The sequence below is a fragment of the Ixodes scapularis genome, unplaced genomic scaffold (genome assembly GCF_016920785.2).
Source record: "Ixodes scapularis isolate PalLabHiFi unplaced genomic scaffold, ASM1692078v2 PGA_scaffold6__148_contigs__length_123643588, whole genome shotgun sequence".
NCBI lineage: Eukaryota > Metazoa > Arthropoda > Arachnida > Ixodida > Ixodidae > Ixodes > Ixodes scapularis.
In genome coordinates this window covers 104,025,106-104,048,836 of record NW_024609881.1, presented here as the reverse complement: position 1 = coordinate 104,048,836, position 23,731 = coordinate 104,025,106, and the positions used below count along the sequence as shown (strand labels likewise).

General features: G+C 44.0%; 1 protein-coding gene across 1 annotated transcript in view; it reads right to left on the bottom strand.

The window, feature by feature from the left end:
- Positions 1-3,616: 3,616 nt before the first annotated feature.
- Positions 3,617-23,731, bottom strand: part of LOC8042536 (arylsulfatase B-like) — a 32,638-nt gene continuing 12,523 nt past the window's right edge. The window contains exons 3-9 of the mRNA XM_029983151.2: positions 23,360-23,472; positions 23,160-23,299; positions 20,237-20,351; positions 16,071-16,197; positions 11,339-11,632; positions 5,556-5,998; positions 3,617-3,859 (exon numbers count right to left, since the gene is read on the bottom strand). Of these exons, the coding sequence (XP_029839011.2) occupies positions 3,734-3,859; positions 5,556-5,998; positions 11,339-11,632; positions 16,071-16,197; positions 20,237-20,351; positions 23,160-23,299; positions 23,360-23,472 (1,358 nt within the window). The 3' untranslated portion in view covers positions 3,617-3,733. The remainder of the gene's footprint in view (positions 3,860-5,555; positions 5,999-11,338; positions 11,633-16,070; positions 16,198-20,236; positions 20,352-23,159; positions 23,300-23,359; positions 23,473-23,731) is intronic.

Sequence of the window (23,731 nt, the reverse complement as noted above, 5' to 3'; positions counted from 1 at the left end):
TTATTGCGCTAAAAATTAAGTTGGATTTATAAGATTAAAGAGTCCGAATACGTTATCAGCTGCCAATATAATTTTATGCTTTATTATCATTATAAACATCGTTAAATATCAAAAATCTATTCCTCTGAGAATACATTAAACTACGCCCTTCAACTTTATTTTTTGTATGAGAAAAAATAGACAAGTTTTGAAGATAGTTTGCAAAGACACGTTTTTGAACTTGGGCTTAAAATGTATTTAACCAGAAAGACGTAACGCGACATTTTGCGAAGTCCACATTTGTTCATCGTGGTAGCTTCCTCATCTATCGCATATCCATATTTTAATACTCGTTCTCAAACGACGTAAGGCGCGTTGGCACACTTACGTTTGCTTACGACCGAGTCCTTGCGATCCCTTACGACGAGAGAGCACACTGTCGCGCTGGCGCCATCTATGAGATGATCCTGAAACTACATTTCACTAGCTGAGGTTGAAGCTTGAAAGTTAGTTTGACACTTTTAAAAGGTTAAAACAGCGCAAACGACGAGGGACGAGAAGTAGAAGGACGCAAACACAGCGCTGTGTATGTGTACTTCTGCTAAGCGTCCCTCGTCGTTTGCGCTGTTTTAACCTTTTAAAAACAATTCACTAGAGCGAAGTTCTTGTGGTATTTACGGGATCAAATGTACATACTATTTTTAAGAGGCGGCCGCTTATAACATTGTCAAAAGATTGTTAATCCAGAAAAGAAAGAATTATGCGCATAAAAAGGGAAACTTAGGGAAATGCCCAGGGTTTCACGGTTTCCCGATAGATGACGCCAGTGTATTTTTTGGCCGTAATGGGGAGGGCAAGTTCGTCTGCTTCTTGCGCAGGGGGTAGCGGTGACGTCAGAACGCCGAGCCCTGATTGGCTGATCGCGACCCCCCTATCTGAGCGTCGTCTGCTCCTTTGCAACGTCGTCTGCGTCTTTCTTACCTTTCCTGCGACTTTCGGAAGTGCAGAGGCAAGATTCACGAAACGACCTTACGCCAAAAATGTGCGTAAGACAAAACTTAAAAACAAATTCGTATTCACGAAACGAAATTTTCGTAAGTTTTGCGCAGGTTACGACGAAATCTTACGGCAGCATGGCCGACAGCGTCGCGGTCGCGACGACCCACAGACGTTTATTTTTCTACATGCGCTTCTCACGCGTCCCGACTTCAAGCAGCAAGAAAAAAGTAAAAAGTACTTGAAACAGACCTTGACGAACAAGAACGATGGATCCACAAACACCCGGGAAAAGCTCCAACGGCCACGATTTCACCGAACGCGACCAAGCGAGCACGGCAGTTAGGCCTAGCAGGCACTCCGCTACTCGGCGACCGTTTGCCCACAACCGGCTGGCGTGCTGAATGGAATATGCCCGCGCGACCCTTGTGAACCCTTCCCGTATTATACTTTGATCGCTGACCTCAATTTTAGATTAAGAGGTCAATTTCTTCCTCTTGTTATCTCCTTGTTTCCCGAGGCAACGGTGACTTTCGCCGGTGAAAAATCGGTGAATCTCCGACAGACGCATGAAGGTAAAGCAGCCATCGCTTTGACTAGCAGACGTAAAGCAGACGACGTTAACTGCGCCAACCTGCCGACGCCGTTGAAGAGAGGAGTCTCGCCGCACACAAATGAAGGGAAAAAGTATTTGGGGGGGGGGGGGGGGGGGAACTTGTGGACGCTCACTCTCGGTTCTTAGCAAACAAACATCGGCGCCTCGGGACACCTCGCCAGTGAGACCTTTGACTTCCCTCCTTGATGCGCGTCTGCTAGTTGTTAGACAAAAACAACGTACCGCTCAAGTTGTTTCGTCTGCCCTCTCTGAAAGACGAAGTCGAGCTCGCTCGTAAGAACCTGCACTTCCGAAATTCGCAGGAAAGGTGAGACAGACGCATACGACGTTGCGAGCAGACGACGTTGCAAAGGAGCAGACGACGCTCAGATAGGGGGTCGCGGTCAGCCAATCAGGGCTCGGCGTTCTGACGTCACCGCTACTTCCTTTCTCGTGCGCAGAAGACGAAAATGAGCCCACTTGCGAGGCGTATAGATTTTCCAAAGTTTTAAGGCATACGGTCGTAAAAGTGTGTGACCTAAAATTAAATATGCTTAATCAACAAAATAAAACAATTTTTACTTGTTATAGGCGACCGGTTCTAATTATGAGTACTTAAATGGTGAGACGCTGGTCTTTAACTTTTTTACTTTTTAATTTATCGCGTTTTAGTATTTTGATGTATCTCTCAGTAGTGATTTCAAATATAAAATTCGTTTTCAGATAGCTTTACTAGATACTGAGTTATCAATAAATTTATAAATTCAATTAGGTCCTCCTTACGGGTCGTTAGCGTAAACTTTTTCAAACTATATCAACATTTTTTATAGCATTGTATTCACCAAAACATGTCTTGTGCGGTGATGCTATTTTAACCCAGATTTAATGATATTACATTGGTAAAAGATATTTGCAATCAAGTTGCACCAAACGGGAGGCTATGTTTTCTTAGACTATTTAATTAATATTATTGCATGACATATAAAGCAGCAAAAATAGCATCACCGCTCAAAGTATGTCTTGGTGAATGCAATTTAATAAAAAATTCCGATATATAGGGTGGTCCAAGTCACCAGGCTCGATCTAAAATGGACCGTGAAAATCGACGCCTGCACATCGAAATCTAAACTTTTCGTCAAAGGTGTATTTCACAGGTAGTTCTTTTGTTGTAAAATTACAAAGCGTAGCTCTTTTTTTTTGTAAAAAATAAGGCGAACAAACCTTGCCAGGGTCTGCGGCGGGCAGCGACGCAGACGACAGGGGTTCAGTAGCGGGGTGTGTTTGGCGTTCGTATTGATAGACGGCGCTACCTCCTTATCGCGACGGTTCGCGATCACCGTGGTTTATTAAAATGAACATAACCTTTTTGAAATGTATCTTCGGTAATTAAATTTAATAAATAAATGCGGCCAATAAAAGCAAAACTCGAAGTAAAAAAAAAAAAACGCGATGCATAACGGCGGCGCTTTTGCTGCCAACGGATTTCGTCTGCGTGTCGTCTGCTTTGTTTCGCTGGTCGGCTGCACCTTCGGACGCTGCTCCCGACGCCATCTATCAATACGAACGCCAAACACACCCCGCTACTGAAACCCTGTCGTCTGCGTCGCTGCCCACCGTAGACCCTGGCAAGTTTCTTGGCCTTATTTTTTACAGAAAGAGAACTACGCTTTGTAATTTTACAAGAAAAAACCGACCTGTGATATACACCTTTGATGGAAATTTTAGATTGCTACGTGCAGGCGTCGATTTTTACGGCCCATTTTAGAACGGGCCTGGTTACTTGGACCACCCTATATTCTGAAGACTTTTACGCTAACGACCTGTAAGGAGGACCTAATTAAAATTACAAATTTATTGATAACTCACGATGTGGTAAAGCTATCTGAAAGCTAAATGCGGATTTGAAATCACCACTGACAATATCAGTATAATAAATTTTAGCACTATAAATTAAAAAAAATTAAAGACCACCTTTTTTTCTTAAATTAGTAGGATAAAAACTCCGACAATAAAAATACTGCGGTTGTCTATGAACGTCCTCTGTGTGTTTATTATTCCTATTTGAGGTATTTTATTTTTTATTTTTTGACAGATAACATTTTCGAGTGTTTTGTTTCCAAACGTTAATACTATTGCAATTATTCGGTGTTCTTTTGAAAGTTGTCATTTCCACGGGCCCCACAAGCCGTGGTTGTATCGTGGCAGTCCCCTGGGATCTAACGGTTTGTTTGCAGGCGGCACCATACTCTTGGCATACTCATCAATCTTCATGATGAGCTCCTTCAGTTCCTGCGGAGAATAAAACCACATCGTTTTATATTTAAAACATGTTTTTGACTGAAGGAATACTGTTTGTTTCGAGTCATGGCAGTACCATTTCAAGACTTACTATATTGGCATGTCACGTAGAGTGAGATACCAAGTCTTGTCGCATTCCTCGCTCATGAAAACATTCCTTATGTTCGAGAGTATCAGATAAGGTACTTCGCGTGGAGAACAAATTACAACGTTCAGAGTATTGGATATAAGCTGCGTAAATTACTTAACGAAATAGATGATAGTAGGTTGGATTTACCTAAATACCATTCAAACAATTAAAGAATATTTCAAAATGTTTATGGGTAAAGTGGAGGTATTTTTTGTTCTTCATTTATTACTTCGCGAAGTATTTGTTCTTCTTGACTTGCTGTATCTGTACTGAACACCTGTTTTTACGTCTCTGCTGTTAAGCCTATCTAGGAGGTCGAGGCAATGTCAAGCGGCATTTTTACAGCTTTTTTCCTCGACCTCCAACCATCAACGTTGATGGAAGTAAACGAAGTATATTATGAGAATTGAAACATGCTGTAAATAAGATTTCCTCCTATACCGTTGTTCTATATAGTACTACAGAATAATTTAAATATTTAATAAGCGATGATAGCCCTACCCATTAAGCTTGGCGGCACCTCGTGAAGTAGGAGAAGGCGGCATGAATTTAAAAAAGGACACATTGACAAATCGATATTTTTTATGGTGGCTTTATGTCAGTCAGATGTCAATTTTGGAAGCCAATTATCACTACAAGTTGTGGGTTGCTGAAAGTGGGTTTAATTGTGGACGACGCATTCCGAGATATGTAGCAGTATCTACTACAAGAGCTCATTTAAAACAAAGAAATGTTATTTTTAGATTTCCGTTTTTTACCGTAAAAACAGCCTTTTCACAATCCATCTTCTTATGTCTTACGTCGTCCACTTTCATACTTTTTATTTAATTTGCACCATCTCTTTGTTGCTTTAATGCCTCGAATTGGCAATGACTGATGCGCAGATGCCCCCCCCCCCCCCCCCCCCTCTCCAAAGATGTAATGGTAAGCTTATTAGATAATGTGAGTAAACATAAACTCGGCATATCTTTCTGTTACAAGGCCGACGGAACTCAAGAATGGTAAAATACCTTATTGATGCTCTTCTAATCTCCGTTTCTTTTTTTCGGCACACCGTCTTTATCTTTAACCGTCTTCAAGTGAAGAGAAGTTTATTATTCACTTTCCACCCCCACTGCCCCATTCCTAACTGACCTAAGTAGTATGTAGCATTGCGATGTATAACCACGGCCGGACTGGAAGCGCGCGCTCTCTTTCTCTTCTTACGGCCTTTGCAATTGGGGAAGTCGCCACCTCCCGCCGCAATTCGCGGGGGGCGCTGTCACCTCACCCCTGGGCTACCCTTTGTCGTTCGCACAAAGCGCGTCTGACAGTGTATCTCAACGCTGTCGCAACTTGCGGCCGAGAATTTTGTAGCCTTTGACACCTGATCCTTACGTTTAGACCCTCAGCCACTATCTAATCCGCTTCTGATGAGCCCAAAACGGCGAATATTTGACGCACATCTCCGAGAGATTCGGGAGTAAAAAGTTGTGTTTAAAGTTTGTGCGGTTCCTCGATTGCAACGGAAGTATTTCGATTGCGAGACTGGTCTACATTTCTAGTTTGCGCACTTACCGTCATGTTGGAAGCCGCCAAGTTGTTCAGCTCGCAAGGATCGTGTTCAAGGTCAAAGTAGTACGGAGGGCTGGCAGCTACGAAGTTGTCGCGGGGGGCGTACTGGTCGCATCTCACGACGGTTTCGTTGCGCCAGTTAGGCCTAACTGTGAGTTGACGGACGTTGTAGAAATCTTTGAGCACTTTTCCGGTTCGAGACGATAGCATCATTTGGTCAAGACCATCCACGGTACGAGAGCCTCCAGGGGCCTTCATGCGGAGGTCGTACATTCCTTCGTTGTACGATCCCAGAACTATCTTACGCCGCCCAACAATCAGCGCCGAGATGTTGTCCGTCGGATCAATGTTAATGAGGACCTCTTGCCGAGGAGATTCCAGGTCTTCAGATAGGGCCTTCCACGTGTCCTTGCCGTCAATCTCGCTAAGCGTTGACAGGTTTCCTCCTGGAATGCGATGAAGAATAAATCAAGATTTGCAGACAACTTTGGTTATGTAGCGGTTAGGTCGTCTGATAATGCTGAATAATATTTTTGGTCGATCTCCTGGATGTACTGTGAAAAGGATCTCCACCGAGAAGTTAATTAACTCAGTGAAACCTGTATTAGATTATTAGCAAGAATAGCTTAACATCCGCCATCGATTATATTTTCCAACCAATTATCTCGTGATAGTCTTATCCTACTGGACTAATCGCACTCAGGCTGAGGGAACCCTTTGTTATGAATATATGTGGCCCGAATATTCGGATAATGTCCTTGTACCCATTAGCAAAGGTAACGACAGAAAGAAGTAGAATTCCGAAAAGAAGGAGTTGGTGAGCTGTGTTCCCGGTGAACAGAAGAAAGATATGATTGCCCGTGGAGTATCGTCTTTTCTTATTCAGTTCGACACCTCAAAACCTGGATTTTTCGGTTCGTCTCGACTTGAGTAAAACAGGCTCAACAAAATTTTCGGAGCATATAAAAGTTTTTTAAATTTGAGTGTTTTACGTGCGAAATTAAAGAGAAGTCTGGCACGCCCCAGTGGAGGGTAGTAATAATTTAGACCACCTGGGAATACGTCATCGTGCAGTCGAAATATCAGTTAAAAGGCGCCTTATTATACGCAAAAAGCCTCAGTCAGATTTCGGGGACCTCGGCCGGGATTCAAACCCGCCACCTGGGAGCCGTAGGCCGGCGTTTTTCCTCGGAGCTACCGAGGTGCCTATCGGGGTTTATCGCTGACAAGGTACGGAACCCAACCTATAACAGATAAGCAAGTTATGATCACTCGGACGGAGCAGTTATAATGAGCTTATTCACGGGAGGAACGTCGAGGCATGATATCACCAGACGATCCTAACGGCAGCACTAATGCTTATTCACCAATATTTGTTTGCAAACAAGCTCGCTGCCGCCCACTATCGGCGGACCCCTGCGCGCTTCCGGTTTTTCTCTTCTTTTCCTCTTGTCACACATCCTTTTGTTATTTGTACTACGTTCTACAAACCGCGTAGGTTCTTACAAACCTATTAAAGGTACCTCTCCGAAGGAAAATCTTATTTTCCGATCGCTGTGTGTTACTGAAGAAGAAATAAATACACTACCGGAAGTCTACTGGGGCACCAAATACTGTGGCGCCCTCGTGGTACCAACTCCCACCGAATGCGGTGAATACGTAATGCGCAGTCACCGTCCCCACGCTCGTCCCCCCGCATGTTGTACCTCGGAACCCCAAGCTATGCGTATTGAGTGCGGTAGCCTTACTTTAAACCACCGAATTCAAAGATTACGGCCGTCAGATCGAAATGCATGCGCACGTGCGGGAGAATAAAGTACATGTGCCGTCCTCTTCTCCTTATCGCGCGCATGGGCCGGTTGCGGGTTGAGGCTCTCACTGGATGGGCCGCAGTTTTCAGAATGCCTAGCATGAACGGGCGGGCTGAAACGGGAATAGCTGATCTGAAGCGGCGACGCGGTGAGCATGACTGCGCTGGTCGCCAAAAGGAGAAACCGGGGGAGAGAAAGCGGGGTTTGACTAGGGACAGTGACGCGAGGTGGGCCTGCTTTGCTGTGAAATGAACATTGTGCGGACATTTGATCGCTATTCGCGTCCCCAGCTCTTTGCTCGCCCTCCCGCGGCGGAAACGGGAAACGCTCGAGTGAGGGTCCCCCACTTCTCGTGCTCAGCGGGTACGGCGGAACTGCTTGCGATCATGGCTCGCCAACAGTCATCTCTGAATGCAAGGAACACTCTTTACTTCCTCATTGTAGTGCTGCAGCACGTATGGGGCTGTACATAACTAGAGAGTTTTAGTAGTGCGTGTACAAAGAAACGAAACGTGCTGTAGTGAGCAGACGTGTAAGCGGGTAGGCGTTCCTTCGAATTGGAAAGGCTAAGATTGGCAAAACGATGGCGTGTAAAAATTAATGCAAATAAATGTTATAAAATATTTTGTAATCAAAAATAAAAACTGAATTTTTTTCTTTGTTTTTTGGAGCATTTAGTTCCAAATTAATGGCCACGAATTCGGAAGTTTTGCTTCTCAAACTAGCTAGAATGTTTTCATTGATTTTAGACTTTCTATTTTATAAGTTGTGTTTTAAATAGGCTGCAACAGGCTCTAGCGATGATATTTTTCTAAATTTGAACTGCCAAAGCTGTTCGCGCGCTTGAAATTAGATTATAAGCAACACACATTAGAGCTTAAAAAACAACGTATTAAATATCTTAATTGCATTATTATTAATACAACTTCCGGTAGTGCAGGCTCCCAATAAATGCTACAATAACAAAAGTACGCCATTTATTCGTAATAGACTTTACATAAAGGTCTCATTTTCTTTTCTTTTTAGGATATAAAAAAAACTCTGACATCATTTTCAAGATAGGCGTAGACACTGGATGTAATATAAAGTCCTATGTGTTAAGCGTTGCCTTAAAAAACACGCATACTTCTGCTGTTTGACTCGGATTCCGTTTTTTTCCTTCGTAGTGGTAATTGCGTTTTTTAATTTATATATTTTGTGAAGATATTTTAATTCCTGTCTCTCGTGGCGATGTATTTGTGAAATTTGATTTCATTCTGTTGTGCTGATAATAATGCTAAATCAGTTACTAATCTAAATGCCCCAAAACACATTAAAGGGCCCGCAGTTAATTATTTCACATGTCAATTATCTGAGCGAGAAAAATCAGAAAGAACACAAATATCATGGCCGATTTTTTCAATAAGTACAATATTCTAGGTAATGTGTAAAAAAAAAAAAAAAGCTGTCTTCAAAAAGACACTGAACTTTTCCCAATATTATTAAATACATGCATCTGACACGTATGTCACAAAACAAAGTTTCCGGGACCAATTTTTTAGCTAGATAATACACTGTGGGACACAACTTGATTTAAGAGAGAAACCAAAATTAACACCTGTATCGAGTAATTAAATCCAAAATATAATTTATATTCGTTTTCCTTCAGGAAATAAAACGTGCCTCCTAACGTAAATATTACGCTAACCATCGTTTTTGTTTTCAGAAGAAAGAGGTGACCGGCGCGCATAATACTCCGGCATCCTCGTATAAACGGGAATAATTTATGACGCTCAGTGAAGCTTACCAGAAAGGCTCAGCAACTGGAATATCAGCACGCATTTCCCACTCGACCTATAACCACCATTTTGGAAAACAAGTGGCGCCACCTATAGACAGTTGGAGTCGCGAATAGGGTTCGTCGCATCTTAATCAGCAGACTATAGTATTTATAAAAGACATCAATGTTATTGCATTTCGAGGTGGTCTGTAGCGAAGCATTGCCGACACACCGTTGTAAGTAATGCAGAGGCACTTACCGACAGGCTTTATATACAACCCGATCCGACCCCATGAGAACAGGAAGTAACACTTTGCCGTCGAAACAACATGTTTCCACACTACGAAGTAGTGATGGTCCGAACTTTTGCCGAATCGAAAGTTCGGCGCCGGATCTTGGGATTCGGCAAAGCGAACTTTTGCCGAACTTTTTTAAAGATTCGGCAAAAATACATTGTTACCAGGTTTAACGTTGATATTTAGTTTTTTCCGGTGAAAAACGGTTTTAGGATTTTTTGCTTAACTTAAATTCAACATGAATTGCACATTGACACACTTATTACTGAATAAGGTGATATTCTACAAGATAATTGTATCGGTGTCGTTTTTGTGTGTTTACTGGCAATTTTAGTAACTCCTTGCAGAAGTGGCGTGACAACGAGGTTGGGTAGAAGCGAGCGTGGCGCAGTCACGAATCACGCTACGAGAGTTTCGGTTTTAAGCTGCATGTGTTTGTACATTGTTACAATAAAGGCAATAACGCTGCGTTCTTGCTTTCTCTGGAAGTCACCGTTTTGTGCGCGAAAGCGAATGCAACGGTAGCTGAGCCTTCACCAGAAGAGATAATAATATTATTGTAAATATGCATGCTTTTTTTTATTTGAGTCACTTGACGTCAGCTTTGCATGAAAGTGTGCGTCCCATATTCGCAACGCCTCGTTTTTGACCTTTAAAATACCAGTTTTTAATGTTAGCCCCACATGAACGTTTAGGAAGATAGGAAGAGTTTGAAATATCAGATGTGCACATACATGGGAATATTTAATAATATTTTGTTTTGACACACACTATTTCTGAGGCGAAAACAAAATTGTTATGACTGCGAGGAGTGCTTTGAACTCATTGTCGGTCAATGTTTCAACTACCTCGTTGCATCACTGTAAATGTCCAATGAAAATGACGTTATCCAGAATGTACCGCATCATTCGTCACTGGCGCAGTGGACTGCGTAAATTACTGGTCAATCTTCTGTTCTCAAGGCAGAACATATTGAAGACAACCACCCTCGCTTACAAACGCATAGTTACCGTGTTGCATACTCCACACCTTGCCGTAACCGCTGGTTGTACTGCACTGCACGATGGTAACCGCACGACTGCACGGCGTCCATTTGCAATCCACGGCCCCGTCGCATTCTCGCGCGTGCGCAGACATTTGTCGAATTTTTGCCGAAACTTTGCCGAACATTTCTTCACAAGTTCGGCATTTGCTGAACTTTGCCGAATCTGAAGTTCGGCAGATTCGGTCCATCACTACTACAAAGTCAGTTTGCATAGTTTCCAAACACGGACGCACTACAAGAGATCAGATGAAAACACATTTCACGCGGTGTACGTATAAACCATAGAAAACGGGACTCGATCCTCAGGCTTTCCTGAGCAGAAGCTTGGCATCTATCGTATAGGCTTAAGGACTCTTCAGGCTTTCCTGAGCAGAAGCTCGGGCATCTATCGTCGGCTTAAACCATGAAGCAAACCTCCTTTCATATTTGTAATTCGTCCTGCTCCTACTTAATGTCTGCTGTGTTATCCTCAGCTAAAAAAAGCGGCATGGCGAATTTCCAGGGGATCCTTGGCCGAGCTTGTTAGTGCACCGCCCCTCGGAGCACCTGGGGCGAAAGCTCGCACTGCAGAACCCGGAGATCTTGGGTTCAATCCTCAGCCCTGCCAGTTTGGATCTGGATAAGCATCGTATCGCGGTGTGCAGTCCTCTGTCATTACTACATGATGTACGTTAATGACCTCATGGTAGCAGTTGTAGTGTACGGGCTAAATTTGTCACCTATAGTGGGTAACGATTCGGTCTTACTCTGGCAGGTTAAACTCCTACTGTATAAACAATTAACGACAAATTTCGGGAATCCCCTATCACGGGACAACAGAGCTTTAATGTAGCACAAAAAAAAAAGAGAAAAAAGAAATGTATGTTTCATCTCACCGGCTGCTGAATAGAGAGTTGGCAACCAGTCGGTGATGTGCATCAACTGGTTGGACAGACGTCCAGACTTGGACAGCAGAGGACTCCAGACGAAGGCGGCTCCTCTGACGCCCCCTTCCCAGAGCGTGAACTTGGCGCCCCTCAGAGGCCAGTTGTAGCCGCTGTTGGGCTCCTTGCCCCACGGAAGACCTCCATTATCCGTGCTGAAGACGATGATGCTGTTCTTCAGCATGCCCTTCTTGTTCATCGCTTCCATGACCAGTCCAACGGATTTATCCAGCTCGTACACTGCGCCTGACAATGAACGTGGATTAATTGTTCATATCCACAAGGAATGACTGTAGAAGTGCTTCCCATATTATCATGAGGATCACCTCCGTCATCATATGAAAGACGTTCAGACTTAGCGCAATAGAATTCGCATATACAGGGCGTTTTCTTTTTTTATTGAATGCAGATTAGAAAATAAACGTGAACGCTAGACGTATGTGGTCTGCGAATGTGAGTTGTATTGCCAGACGGACATCATGTTTAAGAGAAAATGCAACTAACAGATGACTAATTAAGAAAAATTCACTAATCGCTATTTAATTAGACGTATTAGGGCAAATGTTTATATTGAAGGAATGGAGGCAATCAATGTTAAAAACCAGCCCAGTTCCTAAAAAAAAAAGAAAAAAAAACTGGTTCGAGCACGTAATTTCAATTATTTATTGTCAAATTTTGTTTTGGAAATTTGTTGAGAAACCGAACCCGCGATGCCTGCCGAAAGGAAAATCCTCGTTTGACGCCGGAGGATCACGTGTTAATTACGAAATTTGCGTGACTTTTCAGCCACAGCGCGTCCGAGCTTATTGCAGTCGATGTTTCCTTAGTTTACGCGATAAGCCACGTTAGCGGCCGCGACAAGTTGCATTGCTCTAATTGCTGCGCGGTATCTCTTAATAATGTTTTAAGCACGGGGAACCGTCAAATTAAAAAAAAAAAAAAAAAAAAACCTGAACGTAAACTATACTCACTAAAATTGAATGCATCGACGGGATTTGCAGCAGGAAAAGGCGACAAACATTATCCGGCCAAAAAGAAGAAAAAGCGCGTAGAGTGGCTAACGAAAAGGTGAATGCTAAGTCGGTGAGTTCAATCACCTAGTGCTGCGTAGTGGATGGTTCTCTACAACGAGAAGCAGAAACCATGGCAGAAAAAAAAAAAAAGCCGTAAAAAGAAGCAAAAAAAAAAAATGGGTGAAAAAGTGTTGAGTTAGACGTTCCCATATCACGGCACTCAAACATCCAGAGTCGACGGCCGAAACAGCATGTCTACCTTCTTGTAGCCCACTCCAAGTTGCAAGGAGGTGTTTCGGTTGCACACCTAGTAGCGTTCTAGTTAAACATGTTTCTAATTGCATTCTGGTCTCAATCGCAGCAAACAGTTATCGTAAAAATGTCAGGAACGCTGTTATACGTCCAGTGTTTTCTTAATACTCTATCACTGCCGATGATAACGTAAACTATTTAAAACACGTTAGGCTCTGTCGTGCTATTTGCCTGTTTCACTGTGGTCCAACCGTAAGATTCTAGACATTTATGTTGACGCCTAATGGCTTTTCATGGCTGAGAGAAAACATTAGGAATAAAATCTGTCGCCGCAGGACTGTTTTTTTTTTCAGTCGCCTATTAACGTAAATCTTTCGGTGGACATCCACCGAAAGGCCGCTTTAAGGAAGTCAACAACACCGGGCAATTGGCAAGACGACGACAGGAACGAAAACAGACACCCGTGAACAAGGGGCGCCGAACTGGCCTTGAAACGTCGGGCTCTCTATTATTTTTTGGTAAAAGTTTTTTTACATTAATAGTCACATTTTAGCAACAAAAATAAATCGCGTCTGTCTGAATAGGAATGTAAAAAAAAAAAAAAAATCCTCGAAGTGCTTTTCTTCAGCTGCCAATGCAATCCACTAAATTCTCTTCCATTGAGCCCACAGGTCGCTCTATTATTTCGGGACTAACGCTTGCGCAAGCCTCGAGGATTCTTAGCTCAAAGTCAATAATATCCCTATTTTCGGTCACGCATTTATGTGACCCCAAAGAAAAAAGTCCACTTCCGCGAAATCGGGCGATCTGGGAGGCCAAATTATTGGTCCGGCTCGTCCGATACACCGATCTGGAAAGTTGTTCTCAAGTCAGCTTCTAGCGCCAGACGAAAACTCCGGTGATGCTTTATGGTGCTGAGACCACGTCTCGGCACGATCTTGCACTGGAACGTTGCAGGCAAAGTTATCCACGAATCAAAAGTTGCCTACAAGAAAGTAAGGTCCCATAACCTTGCTGTCGAGGATGCTACACAGAAACGTTGACACAGCGAACCTGGTGGTTGTGCTCTCGTAACCAATGGGGCTTCTGGTCTTTCCAGTAATCCACATTGTGAAAGTTTACAGTTCCGTCTAGAGAGGATTTTGCATCTTCGGCCCAAATTACTTTGTTGAAAAAGTCCCTGACCAGATTCGCTTTAATTAGGACCCAGTGGCAGAACTTACGCCGTTTTGCAAGGTCTTCTTCAGTGAGGTTCTGGTGTAGACGCACATGGTACGGATGCAGGGTATTCTTCCGTAGTACATTCCAGACGAAAGTGGCGCTGCTTCCACACTCATCCTTAATTTCGGGTGCTGGCTTGCGGTGGACTTTCACGTAAGCAAGGACGTCCATTATATAATTTTGACATACGATAACGAACTTTCTGCGCCTTCTGTTAATACAGAACCTGTTTGGCCGAAACTTTGTGAATACGCTCGCCAACTTGGCATGTCCGGGAACCAGGCGATCCGGGAAGTCAGCAGCGTACATCCGTGTGGGCAGTCGGGAATTCGCCGTGCAACTCTGCGCATGCCGGGATCGCTTTCTTTCTGTGACTAAGTGCCTGAAGCCCACTGGGGAAGCCATTGCAGAACCGTTCTATGGTACACTAAAGACAAAACAGCTGGGCTTGCAATAGCTCCTGAGCGTCGAAGACCTCCCAGCAAAAGCTAGCTCGAAGCCAAAGAGCCGCCTTTCTTCTGAACAGCACAGTTCACGACTCTGCCACGTTCATAAAAGGTTCGAATTACATCTGGAATTGTATGCTTTCCGTGCGCATAAATTAACTATTCATACAAACAATACTGATGCGTCACATTCACGGACTGATAAACGTGTCACTTTTAAATTATTCCCCTGCGTCTCAGATAGATACTGTTCTTTTTGCGGTGGCATCGCGTAACAAAGCAAAGCAACTTGTCGCAGCCCCTAAGGTAGCACATAAATCTAGTTCGCCAGTAACGTAACACAGATCGCCATCAGCTCCGGCGCGCTGTGACGCAAAAGTGACGCAAGTTTTGTCACTAATACCTAACCCTCCGGCTTCGACATCAAACGAGGCCTGTCCTTCAGGCGGGGATCATACGCTTGGTATCCGCATCGGCAGATTTCCGAAACAAAATTTGACAATTAAGAACTCGAGCTGCATGCTCCATCCAGGATAAGAAAACAAAACAATAGAGGGCTGATTTTCAACATTGATTACCTTCATCTCTTCAATATGAACATGTGTCCAAACACATATAATTAAAAAAAGTAATTAGTAAATTTTTGTTAGTCAGCCATATTTTAGTTCCGTTATCTCTTGAACATAATATCCGTCGGGCCGTATAACTCACAGAGACAAAATTTGTGTAGCTTTCACGGCTTATTTTAAAATTTTATTTTATAAAAATCATACCCTGTACTTTTATCTTACAAAAGGAGTTCTTTCTGTCAATGTCAGGGGTTGAACCTACGGCAAGCTCGCGTGTATAATGGACGCTTTGCAAAAAATCATCAAGCAACGCTGGCTGTTGCCACTTCTTGGTGATTGGATCCGAGTTCTCGCCGAACGATGACGTCACCCTCGTGTCCAATGCATGTTCAGAGTATATACCCAAAGCCATGGGGGCTCGGGTAAATGGCGCAGCAGCTACATCATTGTGCGCACTTAAAAAAATGTCTATTTGAGGATGGTTTCTATTCAATGCAAATTATCTGCTATTCGGGCAACATGCAGAGGTATTGTCTGAAAGATACTTTATATAATGGATAACGTAAGGAAAAACACAGGTCACCTTATATGATATTTAAACACGCTGAAACGCCGTGAGTGGTAAGTTTGTGTTGGGAGCTTTACCGTCTGCCAATAGTTTTTGCGGTTTGTTTACGGTTTGGCATATTTTAGCTTGATTAGTTGTATCATTGCCTAGTCTTGGTTTGGATATATATCTGCATGATCACTTGCAATAGTACTGCAAGTAATAAAGTTTTATTGTTTAGTCTTCAATATGACAAGTCTGATTATTTGCATCATTGCTTAGTCTTCGTTTGGATATATTTCTGCATAATTACTTGCAATAATACTGCAAGTAATAAAGTTTATTAATATATATGCGTAGTAGATCAACTGAAGGTTACATGCTTCCATTTTGTTTTAATATCTGCGTTTATATTAAAGTGCGAGTCACTTTCACTCAGCTAAGTATAGGCGTTGCAGTTAGAGGAGCTGAAAAAGTCTTTAAGGATCGTTGTTGCTTTCTTTCCCGTAAGAGGAAGAACCTTAAAGCATTACAGAGCTTCCTTTAAACGAAGATCTCACCAGCGGCCCACGCGATCATTTAGTGCCTAAACAGATTTATACGTGTAGACATATCTAGAAGTGATTTAAAATTTACCTGCATGTATTGATCTGTTCTGGCTCTTAATGTAGGGAAAATGTGCGACAGCCGAGGCAGGTGCTTCTAGTTTAACCTTGTAGTCTCCACAGTGAACTGCCTGATGACTGAAGTACAGGAACATTGGCTGTGGTTGGACAAAGGTGTGCACATGTTACTGAGACTAATTTGAAAGCAATATTGTTAAAAAATAAAGACGTCTACGATTCTCCGCAATGCCGAATTAGAGCGCAGCTCCTGAGGAGGAGGAGGAAAGGGTACGGAGGGGAGGGCATGCCCCACCTCCTCTCCTGCTGCCTTCCCCTTTTGAGGGAAATTTTTGCTAAATTCCCCGCTAAATTTAGCGAAACTTTCTCTGCTAAATCTAGCGGAGAAATGTAGCGAAACTATTTCCGCCAAATTTCGCTGGGAAAGTGAATAGGTCTTGAAAGCATTTGACGTCCATTTCCCCGCTAAATTTAGCAGAGAAATTTAGCGAAACTTTTGTTTAGCGGGAAAGCTGAATTGGTGTTGAGGTCACGGGACGTCAATTTCTCCGCTAAATTTAGCGGGAAAATTGTTCCGCTAAATTTAGCGTAAAAATGTTTCGCTAAATTTGGCGGAAAGATTTACCCGCTGAATCTAAAGGAAAAAATTTCCCGCTAGATTTAGCGGGAAAATTTCCCCACTAAGTTTAGCGGAGAAATTTTTCCGCTATGTTTACCGCAAAAATTCAACCGCTAAATTTAGCGAAAAAAGTTCCCCGCGAAATTTAGCAAGGAAAGTTTTCCGCTAAATGTAGGGGAAAGTTCACTTGCTAAATTTAGCGGACAAATTTTTCCGTTAAGCTTATCGGGAAAATTTTTTCTAATGCAACGCGCGCGGTTACTTCGACGCCGACGCCAACGGCGACGCCGCTCACCCGGAAACGGGCGCCCAAGAGCTGCGCTGTAAAAGGTACAGCGTATCCCCCTCCCCCCCCCCTCTCCCCCCCCCCCCAAAAAAAATGTTTTTCTTTAATTGAAAATATAATTTATGAATTGCCGGACGTTCACTCTCAGCCCGAATCGAGCACAACGGTACGAACCGGACGCCAAAGTTTCAGAACTAACCTTTATCTCATTCAGAAAGCATCAGGGATTTTCTGAAAATTTTGATGTAAAATATTGGCCCGTTCTAGGGCTAGTATTTCTCCCCTCCTCCCCACTTCAGCGCTGTACGTTAAAAGGCTCAGTGGCGCGCCATTGAAATATTTAGAAAATAACTCGTAACTTCTGCATAAAATCATGGGTCGTTTTGAAACTTTGGCATTTCAGACCTCTAGCCACACATTTGTGCAAAGAATGAGCGTTCGGCTAGCAAACTTTATTTTTGTGATGCAAAAAAAAAAAAAAAAAGCTGTAAATTGGTTTTGGACATTTTGTATATATGCTGGGTGTTTTCCAGAAAAAAAAAAAAAACACGAAAGATATGTAATAATAATTGTTTTTTTTTTTGCCTAAATTAAACTACCCGTCGTAAAAGGCTGGAACTCCGTGAGAGGGGGACGCTACGCTTGTAGTTCGGTCACGGCTGAAGACACTCCTACAGAGGGCTTACGCGTGACATACGCTATATTTCGACACGGCAAAAAAGTGACCCTGAAATAGCCATGACACTCTAGTCTTTTCAAGTTTCTTAAAGCCACTTAGGCTTTACAACATAAGATTTCCGAACGCCATCGGCGTTATAATTTGTTTTTCACGCTGACAGTGGCGAAGCCTATAAAACAAATAGCGGCCCAAATCAGGACGCACAAAAAAATAATATCCTTAAAATTTGAAGGTCGAGCCACGCCGGAGGCCGGGGAGAAGAGGTCGGGAGGGTCCAGCCCAGGGTGTAAGGTAGACAGGTGGGGAAACGGCCCATAGAAGCCTACCGCAGCGCCGTGACCGGATTGTGTACTCGTCTGCTTGCGGGTACCCCCGACTTACGACAGATGGCGCTGCGGCGAGAGGAAAAAAATCGGAATCGGATTTGCGTGGAACTCTATGGGATACTGCGCAAAATAAACCGAGAGCACGACAGTCTTTTATTAAAAATCCACAAAAAACCATCTCCATCAGTTTAGCCGGTCGCCATCTGTCGCCCAACCGGAGTGAGAGTTCGCGGTGCTCCACATAGATGGCGCCACAGAAAAAGAGAAAACCAAGGGGGACACAATGCGGTCACTCATTTGGCTCTCGTCTCCCCACCTGTCTATCTTACACCCTGGTCCAGCCCAACTTCAACACTCAAAGAGGTGGAAGAGTGTCCATATTTGAGGACGATGGGTCGGTCGTAACGTTTTGTTTTGCCCACGACTTTGCTCCCGAGAAGCCGCTCGACGGATTCTTGAACCTGGTTTCTCGTCAGGAGGAATGAGCGCTTCTGTCAATCAAGTTTTCGACTTGTCTTCGGCCGCTCGGCGAGTTTTGCGCTAATGTTCAGATCAGCGGATATTCGAGGGGTTGTAGGCGGCCATCGGCACCATGAAGTGCTGTACATAATTCACGAAAGACAGCTATGTGGCCCCAGTGGATCTGGAAACATCGCATCGACAGATATTTCGTATTTATACTGTGGATAGGCGCCTTCCAAGCCTCGGGCGGCTAAAATGTTTAGGTGAGCTCTCGGTTGTTTTTAAATGGGACAACCTGGCTTCATCGGAAGTTCGCCTACATGCCTCATAAATTTAATGCACATTGTTGTTGTCACGTAACACACTGTCTATTGCACCAACTCTGTTAGTTCCACAAAACATTATCGCTTTCTACATAAATCAGTTAACCTTCTAAAACAAAATTTGGGATTACATAATAAAATGAATGGGATTAAAACTTGAAAATTTTAAACGTGCGCAGTAATCTCTTTATTTTAACTCTAAATTGCACTTGTTTCTTACGCATGTTTTTTGTCTTCCTTTGTTTGACTGAGTGGATAGACGATTTCCACACATAGGTTCTTGCCATGTTGTGATGCCGTCTTTCTACAAAAACGCGGGGATAATGTGTTTGAACAGTACTGGGTGTTTTGCGCCTTTGCAGTTTGCATTTCGGATGAGAAAGCATTTCCCGTCAATGGCAGCCTTCAGCAAATTGGGCAGCATAAGGCGACGACGTGCTTCTCGCAAAACAATTACGCGCAACGATCTTCTTTGCTCTTTTTGAATTTTACGCCAATTTTCAAAGCATGATTCGACTATTCTAGCCTTTTTAAAGGGTGACGTCTGTCCACGTAAATTTAAGCGTGACTGTATCAGCCATCTGTAACGCCTAATGGGTGTCACAAAAGTCCCCAATACCGGCATGACGTTTGTAACATCAATATCGGCGTGATATGTAACGTCAATATTAGGCATTGAAAGAGAAGTACTTTTTCACGCCAACATAGCCGTTACCGGGCTAAACCTTAGCTTAGCGGTGGCGGTAGAATACATCAGTTTGACGACATGATGTTACCTAGACCAAAAGAAAAAAAAAGTCAACCGAAGCCTAATATTGTCTAAAGACTCTACACAAATTGCGCTATGTGCGCGTGTCATTGAATCCATTGAGAAAAAAAAGACGTTACCTAGGAAGGAAACAATGTTTTCTTTTTTCCCAGCCAAGGGCCTTATATATATATATATATATATATATATATATATATACTCACTCTAGAATGACGCGCATCCATCCATTCCACATTAAGCGCCTACTCCCCAATTTGTAAGATCTGAGAAAATATGCACAGTACATTGATACGTAAAATTGATGACCGGACAAGCGCCCATCCCCTATTTTTTCGCGATTACCTCTAAAGTTTAAGTAGGCGCTTGCCCGGTATTCTGCGGTATATATATAAATGAAACATACGTGCAGAATTATCATTTCTGCTTCTGACGATAATAGGGTTATCTAGATGTCGGCTCAAGAAAACGCCTTGTTCTTCCAATGTTGATATAACGTCACATTCTCAGTCTTTCACAATATATATCACTACCACTAGCGCCACATTCTAACGGAGTTTTTGTAATTCGTGGTTTGTTTATGCGGGCCAAAAAACACTGTTCTCTTTTTTCAAAGACCCGGTACTAAGATACTTTCTCTTAATTTATAAAATCTGATTGGCTTAATATTAAATAAAAGTGATATTAACTGCGTTTGGGCATATTTGTGTACAAGTACCTTTGCTTGATCATGATCCTTGATAAGAGACAGGGCTTTTTCGGTGAATAAATCGGTCGAATAATGGTGCGCCTCATTTCTCACTGGGGTCGTGTCCTCCCAGAAGTCCAGGCCGCTTGCGTTGGCCTGGGGATGAATTGAGATATATACTATTAAAAGGAAAACAAACACTAACAATACATTCAAGACTAACACTCGACAATAGACACTTTCCGAAATTAAGTATGGAAACTTGGATACCTATCATTGTTGGGTGATAGTTACGAAACTGCAGAAGGTAAGCAAACTGGCGTAGGAAAGAAATCATACTTTTGGTTATTAACCTCAAGGTAAGGTGGCGCAAGCTACCGCCCGGTATAAAGGGTACAGCCGTTAGCATCAGAGCCGTATATGTAGAGAGTTTGGCCATTCGTTGGGAAGTATAGGAGACGAATGAGGAGGCGCCATTGGCCGAAAGCGGGCTGGGCATGTTCCAGGGCGTCTTCAGAAATTTGAATGTGACCAACCAGAAGCCGGAAATAATACCCTGGCGGTGGTCGCGAGAAGCAAACCTGATAACTGCATTAGAGTAACTCTTGATGGCTGAAAATATGGTACACGTGATGGTTCAATCACGCTCATCCAAAATGATGGTGGAAGAGTGCGACTAGCGGAACGATCGACATAATCCGTACGCCAAGCGCCGAGGGCCGGGAATCTGCCGTCCGAGCGGTCACACACTGTCCGTGCAAAACAGAGTTGAGCGGCGCATTCGTTTCTTACATCTTTTTGCATGATCATGATCAAAACAACACGTGCACCCTATTTTCAACCACAAAGAGTTACTTCACTTCACTCTTACGCGCTTATTAAAACCATATACGAACATAGACCTTTGATCAGAACTGTTTCTGGCTACAACCGCTAGGGGATTCTTTTCGGCTTCTGGTTGGTCAAGAGAGAATGCCAAGCCCTCTTTCTGAGTCTGCCGCATGCCCTGTCTTTGCCCGCGCCTCCCATTGACCAAACTCTACGGCTCTGGTTAGCATGCATCGATCCATCCGGGCCAGGTGTGGAGGACGGACGACAGCGGACGTAGTTTTCCGAAGCTCCAGCGAAATTATATATTTTCTTTGTCCTTGTTTTAGTGTGCATGGGGTAGAGAAGAAGATAGTGTTAAATAGTGATAGGGGCGTTAAGGCAGCTTTTGAAGTTAGGTTGGGTTATAAGCTTAGCGTTAGGAGTTGGATTTTTGGGGTTACGTGACATGGTTTGTTTGAACGTTTGGCGCGATGGTTTGACCGCTTTCGCTGAAGTTAGTAACGACCGGAATAGAAAGGATTTGATTTGTCTCAACGCTACCAGGAAATAGTTTGTGATGACAAAGACCGGTTAGTTTTTGGTTTTTGCGGCTTCATTGCCTGACAGCCTGCGTAGCAAGCTCCACTCGTGGCGAGGCTACACGGGGAGCTTGCCACGCAGGGCAGTGCGGCCGGTTATCTTGAGCGAGCTAAGGAAAAAAAAAGGAGACGACTGTACACTTAATAATACCCGTTGTAGATAGGGTGAATGATGGCGAGATGAACGCGAAGAAGAAAGAGGACGAGGCGAAAGACAAAGGGGACATGCGTTGCGACGTGTGTTGCAGGTGGTGCTATTTGGATGAAGCTTCGTTTCCGAATGTGGGGCCGGCACAAGAGGCAGAGTTCATTTGCAGGGCGTGTTTAAGCCCCCCAACCACATTTCTCAACTAAAAATGGGGAAGGAGGGTAGCGAAGCTGGTGGAGGAACTGCGGAAAGAAAGAGAATGCAGGCGGCGCTGGAGGTTATGGTCAGGGAGCTGAGGGAGAGCCTAATGGCAAAAAAGCAAGAGCGCATCAAGGCAGTTGGAAGGGCGGATTGAGGAGGTAGAGGCAAGGGGAAAGGCACAAGGGGAGAAGCGAGAAGCAGTAGAGATTGCAATGGAAGGGCTGAGACGCAGCGAGAGTCAGATATGGGCGCTCAACTGGTGGGATAGCCGAGCGCTGACGTGGGGTGTCTTCTCCAGCAGGGTGATATAAGAGGTAGCCAGGGCGATGCCGGAAATGAGCAGCCAACGCGGACTTTCAGCAAGATAGCTGGAACAAGTGGGGCCACGGGAGACAGACAAATACACACAGCACCAGATCGCACCGGGAGGAAGGTGGCAGGGCAGGGAAAAAAGGAGACGGAGCGCAGGCATGCTCAGAAGGAGCTCATATTTATAGGCTGTTAGGGCTCACGTTTTTATTGCTTAGAATGTGCATTGCAAAATCACTGTAGAAGTTCACCATCAGTTCGTGCTCAGCAGCCACGGACTCAGCTATGACCGCCAATGGATACCTCCTATATTGGCGATTTTAATGACGTGCCGTCGAAGCTACTTTCATGACTTGGTCTTTACATCGCCAGGCACCTTGAATTTCTGATTCGCTCTAAAAGGCTGGCGAGCGAACCTGCCGCCACAGCTTTCTCTACTAACCGCTAGGCGCTGTCGATTTCGATGGAGTCACCAATAAGCTTACGCCCCGCCCCGCCTTTCATGCAGAGGAGCTTAAGCACGACTCTAGGTGTCCTGCATAAATCGAAGTCCGAGGACTGAGCCCTCGATTTTTAACTTTGGTTTCAACCAGAGTGTATTGAAACTTCGGCCAACAACGCACACGAGAATGCGCATCTATTTTGTTTCTTCCTATAACGCCAGCGCACTTAGGGGTGGGTGGGGCGAGGGGGAATTTATGCTAACGTTCTTTATATAAGAAGACCCTATAATTAAATTTCGGACGCCACGTACGCAGCGAGGAAAGCATAACAAGGAGACAGTTGTGTAGCAAGGGGGGGGGGGGGGGGGGGCAGATGCTCTTTAACTCAGAGCCTCATATTTTTATTTCCGGCCCTGTATAACGCGCATAGCATCTTAACTAACGGCGTCATCGTTCTGAAGCACGTGCTTGCCCAGAATACTGTGTGGTCATAGTAGTCTTCGCCACCGCCGAGGAAGCCATAGAACGAATCGAAACCTCTTCGGGTCGGCGTGTAACTTTCTTTGTAGTAACCCAGATGCCACTGCAAGTAAATAAGGAATGATTAGGCGAAGACAAAGGGTGGTGTTTAGAACAGCTTTACCTTTCCAATCATGTGAGTGGAGTATCCTAGGTTCTTCAGGTGCTCAGGCAAGATGGTTAAGTTGGTCGTCAACCCCCAAGGCTCGCCCGGTGCAGGGGCGTAATGTTGTAAACCTGATAGAGACAAATGGACACGCCAATACGCAGATATTCTCGAAGGTGAATACCCCGCAGCTTTAGAAAAGGTTGAGTGGCGACGACTGCACCGACCACGTTTTAAATACATAGCATTTATAACCCCAGCTCTTAGCGCTTTCGTGTCCGCACCTGGGATGTAGCCTCAGTGACGTCATGGGTTCACGTGACGATCATCATATTCATGACGGTTCTCACGTGACATTATAATGTAACGTGACCTAACGTCCCACGAAAC